At 32.4% G+C, this 8,287-nt stretch overlaps 1 protein-coding gene across 1 annotated transcript; it reads left to right on the top strand.

The window, feature by feature from the left end:
• The first annotated feature begins 3,592 nt into the window (after positions 1 to 3,592).
• On the top strand, positions 3,593 to 6,402 carry LOC120187533 (protein indeterminate-domain 4, chloroplastic-like). The gene is made up of 2 exons (XM_039191241.1): positions 3,593 to 4,132; positions 5,061 to 6,402. The coding sequence occupies exons 1-2, from the start codon at positions 3,777 to 3,779 to the stop codon at positions 6,193 to 6,195; spliced, it is 1,491 nt and encodes a 496-aa protein (XP_039047172.1). The 5' UTR covers positions 3,593 to 3,776; the 3' UTR covers positions 6,196 to 6,402.
• Positions 6,403 to 8,287: the final 1,885 nt, after the last annotated feature.

The following is an 8,287-nucleotide window of genomic DNA, read 5'->3' as shown; positions in this document are numbered from 1 at the left end:
GGACACAATTAGAAGTTAGTCGTTTAAAACAATAGTTGGTTGAAATGTATTAAAAAAATGTCTAACATGAAAGCCGAAAATGAAGCGAGGGAAGATGAGATAGAAGCAACATATCGACAAAAATGTCAAGAATTTGAAATTTGACTTGAAGCTATGATGCAGATGATACGAAAAAATCAATCTCACAGTCCACCATCTTAGGTCTTATTTTAGATATATTCTTTGTTTATTCTGGTTAACAATGTTGAACTACATTATTATATTTTACGTTAATATAAAGTTTGATTTATTATAATGGATTTAAAGTTTGTTATTATGGATTTAAAGTTTGTTGTTATAGATGTCATGTTTATTGGATAATGCTACAAGTTAAAAATTTAAATTTGGGTAACAGAAAAGCAGAAAACACCGTTGGCAAAATCTGTGTTAATTAGCGGTGTTTGTATAACAAACGCTACTAAATACATAATCAATACCGATGTTTTAGAAAAGAACGCCACTAAAGTTCTAGATCATTAGTTTATACAAAAAAGCCACTCTAAACATAGTCAATAGCGACATTTTAATTTACAAACGCCACTATCTGTCATGACCTTTACCGATGTTTTTGGGAACAAACACAACTATATGTCATAACATTTAGCGGCGGTTTTTTACAAAGCCACAAAAGAAAAAGATATATAGTGACATTTGTAGACGAAAAATGCCACTACCTTTTGCGGCGTTGGTTTTAGCGGTGCTTTTGGTGGCGTTTTTTTTCGCCACAAGGTTTTTAACGGCTTGAAAACACCATGACTGAAAAAAAATGCCGCTAAAAACATGTTTTGTTGTAGTGGATATAGGTGGCTAGTTTTTGTATCAATGATTATAGAAAAAAGTCCTAATTATATTTTAGTTTACGGTTATGCTTGTAAACCTTCATTGTAATTCTGAATATTTTTTATTTTTAATAAAACTAGCAGCTTTCTATAAAAAAAATTAATTTTATTTATTTTATGGTAAATTATTTTTAATGATCACTAAAGTTTTAAGGTTCTTATGTTTTGGTAATAAAAATAAAAAATTGAACTTTCATTAGAGTCAATGAACTTAATGAATGCTTTAATTTCGGTCACAGCCATAAGTGAAAGCTGATAATAATGATTGAAATGAAAGCATTTCTTATGTATGGTGACTCCAATGAAAATTTTCCAATTTTAATGGCAAAAATGCAATAATCCGAAAATCTCGGTGATCATTAGTGTAATTCACTCTTAATTATAATATACAGAGTCAAAGAATATTATTCGTACAAGTGTATATATGCATGTGATAGAATTATCATCGTGGTCGGTAAGGGTCTTATCCCTTAGTTTGATAAAATTATTCTTTAATTCTCCCTAAAATTATAAATTTTTAATTAATAAAAGCATACTTTCCCTTAATTCAACAGAAGTGTTTTTGAATGCTAAAATCGTAATATATATATATATATATATATATATATATATATATATATATATATAAATTGAATTAAAAGGAAGTTTAAGAGTTAAGCAGATACATTGGAAAAGCTTTCTGCATCGACCTCAACTAATCGACTAATGCTAGCAGGAGGAGCATCAAAGAAGCTGATTTCTGTTGGAGAAGAAGGCGCGAGCTTTGTAAGGGCATCGCCAACTGCATTTCCGGATCGTGGAACCCAACGAATACGAGTCTCCGAAGCACGATTACGCCAATTAGTGATGGCACGAAGAAGAGAGAGAGGGGGCTGCTAGTAACGCTAGATGAATCAAGAAGATGCACTGCTTGAGCATTATCCGATTGGATTTCTAATTTCATAGCACCATAATCCCATGCCAAACGAATACCTTCATAGATTCCCTAAAGTTCAGCCTGTAGGACCGAAGAAATACCGAGGAGTTTGCTAAAATTAATGAGCCAAGAACCAGTAGACTCTCGCAAAACGGCAATAGCAGAGCCAGTCAATCTGGATTTGGCAACACCTCCATCGCAATTTAAACAAGTCAATCTTAATGGGTTAATGTATCGATTTTTTAGTATCTCTTCAGTTTCTTAATGGGTTAAAGTTTAAAGTATTGTATTACATTAAAAATTATTTTAATTCCTTTATCGAAAGTGATATTTTAATTTTTGTAAAAAATAAATACTTTAATTTAAAATATTAAATTTATTATTAACTAAATTAAAATATTTGATTTAAGAAAGAGAAAGCGAACTCTTCCTTTAAATGGAGGAAAAAACCCTTAGTACAGGAAAAATCCCTAATGGGGGTAAAAACCCTTGCGATGAAGTAAATCTTATCTTAACCTTGTATGGTAATACCGGTGGGCGGCCACCGGAAATGATATTGTCCGTTGGCCTTCCTTTGGCCCTGGAAAGGCCGGGAGCCCCAATAGCATTAGAAAACCAACAACTAGCGAAGAAAGGGAGAAGTGTGAAGGTTATGTCACCAATAGCTGAGGTTCATATAGTTTCGTCTCTGCTGATCTGATTCGATCAAACAATCTCTTCTTTTATACAGTAAATATCAAACTAAATCAAGTACGATCATGGATTAATAGATGTTCTCTACTTGTTTTGATATTTATTTGATTCAAAATTTTATTTTTTTATTTAAAATATTTACTAATTTATTTATTTAATATTTATACATTTTAAATTAAATTCAAATAAAAAATAGTTTTGTCATTTAATTTATTTAAGAAAAAAAATATGATTTTAATTGTACCTATAACAAAAGTATAAGTTGGTTCATGGAACAGGTTAATCGGATCTTCTTTGGTACTTTCTCTGAATTATTTTCTTAAAAGTATATAAAGTAATAAGAAACAAAGGGAAAATTTATATTCTACTACTAGGAGAAAAAAAGTATCTAGATATAAAAAAATATTACCATAAGAAAAGAGCAGAGGAGAGAGAGTATAAGGGATAAACATGTATGTATTTGTTTATGTATGTAATATAATATATATATATATATATATAGACATTAATGGTTGAGTAAAGTTTGCAAGTGTTAAGTCATATATTTTATAATAAAAAAACAACAATTTTGAAGAAGAATTTCAGAGGAGTCTATAATTTTGATTGTTTTCTTTCTCTTCAACTCCGGATTGTTGCTGTCTCCTTATACACTTCCTTCTTGGTATCTTGTGGCCTTTTCATCTCTAGTTTTTCTTCTTCTTCCTCTCTGATTTTTTTTTTTGTCTTCTTCCTTATTTTATTGATTCCTTCAAAGATTTTCAAAAGAAAACAAAAGGGGATGTGGAAAAAAAAAGCATCATCCCCTTCCTATGGCATCAACAACCCTTTCTTTTTTTCTCTTTGGTGATTTTGAATGATTTTTCTGGATTCTAGGTTTGCTGGTTGTGAAGAGATTGGTTTCGCCTGCTGAGAAAGCTCAAAAGCAATTGAAAATGGCCGCCGCTTCTTCATCGGCAGCTTTCTTCGGAACAAACGAAGAGAAATCAACCACCACCCCACCGTCTTCGTCAACTGCTCCACAGACGAAGAAGAAGAGAAGTCAACCCGGAACACCAAGCAAGTATCTCTTTACATATATACATCCGCATGAGTAAATTCAATAGAACAAAGAGAATTTTTTGTTTAAGATAATCCAATGAACCCTAATCCAAAAGTTGGTCAGCTTTTGTTTTACCATCTGGTTTTTGTTTTTAATTTGTCGTCTTTTCCCCCAATTTTTTTTGTTTATCCTGGGTTTTTACTAAGCAGATCCTCATGTTGAGGTGATAGCGCTCTCTCCCAAGTCTTTAATGGCAACAAACAGATTCGTTTGTGAAGTATGCAACAAAGGGTTCCAAAGGGAGCAAAATTTACAGCTCCATAGAAGAGGACACAATCTGCCATGGAAGCTAAAGCAAAAGACAACGAAAGAAGTGAAGAAGAAGGTGTATCTTTGCCCCGAACTCACTTGCGTCCACCACGAGCCGGCGAGGGCACTCGGCGACCTCACCGGCATCAAAAAGCATTACTTCAGAAAGCACGGCGAGAAGAAATGGAAGTGTGAGAAGTGCTCGAAGCGGTACGCCGTGCAGTCCGACTTGAAAGCTCATTCGAAGACTTGCGGAACTAGAGAATACAGATGTGACTGTGGCACCCTTTTCTCTAAGTAAAATCTCTAATTATTTCCATAATCATTAACATGAAACTTTTCTTTTCCCTTTTATCATCAAAGGTTACAAAATCACGTTATCATGAGAGAAGAAAAGAGAAAAAAAAAGATTTGGGGACTGGGATTTGGGCAGTGATAAAGCCTGTTCTTTTGTTTCACCTTTTTGGATTATCTATCTTTTACATTAGATCTCTTCTTCATCATCATCTTCTTCTTCTTTAAAACTCTTAAAAAAACTGGTCTTGCACGTGAACAAAAATCTGCGAAATTGTCACGGCTGATGAGGATTCTCCGCAACCAAACAAAAAAAATCAGTAAATTTTTCTTCTTTATTTTCTTCCTTGGTAACATCGCCTTACATCTTTTTCATATTCACGTGTTGTTAATTCATACGCTGTCACGAAGTATATTGTTACTGGATTTGTTATCTTCTGATGAGATTTTTATATATATACATATATTATTACTGCAACTGTTTTAACGTTAGGGTTCTTGCCAGTGTGGGGCACTTCTTTTTTTTTTTTGTCACTCTTTTTTGTACAATTCGAGGACAATTCTTTGATTCTTTCATGCAACAATTCTATATCTGCTCTTTTACCCAGTTTTTTTTTTCCCTCCTCAAAGTTTCTTATTGGTGAAAAAACTCATTGGGCTGAGCCAGAAACTGTTTTTGTCATTTGTTAATGGCTTTCATAGTTATGGAAAATTATTCTTTCCATGAATAATAAACAACTTTTTCAGATTTTTCCTTTTTTATGCTTTACATCAACTGGGAAATGATTCCCTCTCTTCATTTATTGAACACCTTCTTCTCCAAATGGTAAAAATGATCAAACAATGGAAATACTTTGATTTTCAACACCTTTAAGTTTGAGCTTTCATTAATGGAATTCTATTAACAAATTTTCTTTATTATTCACTGCAGACGTGATAGTTTCATCACTCATCAGGCGTTTTGCTATGCGTTGGCTCAAGAAACCGCGAGACACCCACCCAATGACTTAACCGCAATGGGGAGCCATCATCTCTTTGGAAGTAATCATCCTCATCAAATGAGCTTAGGATTATCCCAAATGCATGCTCAGAATCAACCATCCAGCAATATGTTGAGGTTGGGAAGAGGCGGAGCCACCAAGTTCGAGCACCTCATTGGCTCCCCCTCGAATCCTTCATCGTTACAAAACATGCCCAGATCGATGTTCTTCATGGAGGATGCGGCCAACCAAGGTTTTCACCAGGACCATCGATCTCCCCATGGGAATGGAGCGTACATCAACAAAGCATTACATGGTCTAATGCAACTTCAGGACCTTCAAGGCAATAATAACAATTCCGGTGCCAACTCTACCAATCTTTTCAATTTAGGCTTCTTCCCCAACAATTCCGGTGAAAGCGGCGGCGCATCTGCCGTCAACTTATTGAATTCCGGTTTTTTGAGTGGTAATCAGTTCAACATGGGTGATCAGGTCGGTTCGGGGCTGTCCTCTCATTACAGCACTACTACCTCAATGCAACATGAGAACATTTCTCCAAACATGTCGGCAACCGCATTGCTTCAGAAAGCTGCTCAAATGGGTTCAACTACAAGCAACCACACTTCCTCTTTGCTGAGAGGAATGGGGAGCTCTTCTTCGAGTGGGATGAAACCCGAAAGACAAGATTTAGCCGCTAACTTCGGCAGCAATTTTGGTGGTGGCGGCGGCGGCGGCCGAAGTAGCAGAGGCGGTGGAGGAGAAGGAGAAACGCTGAGATCACAGATGGAGAACGATAAAAACAATCTTCAAGGACTAATGAATTCTCTCGCCAATGTTAACTCTTCCATTTTCGGTGCCGGCCAGGGACAAGATCAAAGCAACTTCGTCGGAGGATTCGCATGGACTGACAACACCAACTTCTCGAACGTTAATGAAGGTAATAAGTTGCATCAAAATCTGGCGGGAAGCATGGGCGCCGGGAGTGACAAATTAACATTGGATTTTCTGGGAGTGGGAGAAATGGTGAGAAACATGGGTGGAGCTGGTAGTCAACATGGGATCAACATTGGGTCTTTGAACTGCTAGATGAAGTCATCGACTCAGCTATTTGGTAGTGGAACACTTGTCTAAAAAGGCAAGCAAAGTTTTTGTGGGGTTAAAAAGTAGCGCCAAAAACAAAAAGCTTATGGTTTCTTCTCCTCCTCTTGAATTGAACTTTATGAATTAGGGTTTTCGTTCCAAAAAACTAAAAAGTGTTTTAAGGGTTACTTTGGCTGATTTTTGTCATAAAACAAAGATGCCGAGAATTTGTTTATACCCGCTGTGATTCAATGTTTAGGCTTTTAGATTCATAAGATCCATCACGCTGGAAATTAACGGGATTATCATAGCATCCGATATATTAATTATCATTCAATTGGCTCTTTTGTTTTAATTATAAATTTTATTTTAGCTAACTTAAATACAGAAACGGGCTTTCGTACCCAAATTCCGACAGCCTTTGGTTAACTCCGACATCAAAACATAAAAGAAAAATGCAAATCTCTCTCTTTCCAAAGCTATTATTTTGAAGCCATGCAGACTTACTTGGAAATTTCCTAGTCTTTTCATTTCTGTTTTTCTTTTATTTTTGTAAAAAGAAAGGTTGAAACTAGAAACTTTAACATTTACTATCAACGGATAATGTGGCTTTTAAATATTGTAAAGTTATATGATATAATATCATAAACATATCACATTATTTTTATTATATTCTAAAGTTATATAATATCATAAATATATCATATAAATTTTGTGAAAATATATTATTTTTATTATTTTATTAAAACACACTTTAAATACAACTAAAAAGAATAAATATAAAAAATTGAATGCATATATGATACGTGTCTTGATTTTGAATAATAAATAAATAAAAAGAATTGTATATTATTTTATTGTCAGATTGAGATTGAAGAAGACTAAAAATTAAAGAATATTTGATAAATTGAAGAGTAAGATTTGTAAAAAGAGAAAAACATGATTGAATTTAATTCAAAATTGAATGAATAAATAAATAAGAAAACTAGAAAAAGATGGTCAAAAACTAAACATTTTATGAAATTATAAAAATTAGGGCCCTAATTATAAATATAAAAATTTGGTTAAAAGTAATTCAAAATTAAATAAATTAATGAGAGAAATGAAAAACAATGATCAAACACTTAAATTATAAAATTTAAGAACTCTAATTGTAAATGTAAAACATTGAAGGCCCTAGTTATAAATTCAAAAAAATAGGGGGCCCTGAGCGGTTTCTCTGGGTACTCCCCTTAGAGTCGGCCCTGAATTTAGTCTTACATGTCACGTTGAATCATTAAAAAATTATATTAAAATAAAAATATATATTTATATGTAAAAGAGTACCTTAGTTTCTTATAATATCATTAAATTAAAAATAAAAATTATTAAATTAACTTTTAATTTGAAAGATATGATTTTTTTTATTAATATGAGGTAAGTATAAAATAATATTTATTTAAAAATAATTCTCAATCATTTATTAAATACTCATACCTCAAAAACAACAATATTTAATATTAAATACTCATACGACTGGCATTCATGGTGCTTAAACTAGATACCTCAAAAAACAATATTTATTTTACTATCAAAATCTCTTGATTGGTGCAATTTTATTGACATAAAACTTAAGTACTCTATTATTTAGAGGTTTTCTATTTGGGGTGGTGATCGGGAATCTTTTATTTTAAAATCTAAATAATTTTAATGTAATAGGGGTGACAATTGTATATAATATCCTAATTTTATTTATTTATTTATTTTAGTACTATTGAATCAGGTGATACAAATTTAACGATGAATCTATTTAAAACATGTTTATATTAACAAATAACATTTTAAATATATATTTATTTATTTTAAATTTTTATACAACATTTTTAAATAAAAAAATTTAAATCACTTTGAAAAGTTTTAGAAAAAATACCTCTAAAATTTAATAGGTCAAAATTGATTTTTTTTAAGTTCTGATTTAGGAATGTGAGAATTATAATTTTGTTGGTATTTAAATGAAGTCCTGATAACTCCATAATTTAAACTTAGTTAAATATTTGGAAAGGAGTTCACTTACTATTTACAATATTTTTGTGTGCTATTTTCATTTATTACTATAATA

This window comes from Hibiscus syriacus, unplaced genomic scaffold (genome assembly GCF_006381635.1).
Source record: "Hibiscus syriacus cultivar Baekdansim isolate YM2019G1 unplaced genomic scaffold, ASM638163v2 tig00113725_pilon, whole genome shotgun sequence".
NCBI classification, from domain to species: domain Eukaryota; kingdom Viridiplantae; phylum Streptophyta; class Magnoliopsida; order Malvales; family Malvaceae; genus Hibiscus; species Hibiscus syriacus.
Note: the sequence above shows the minus strand (reverse complement) of the source record. Positions and strands in the feature narration are given on the sequence as shown.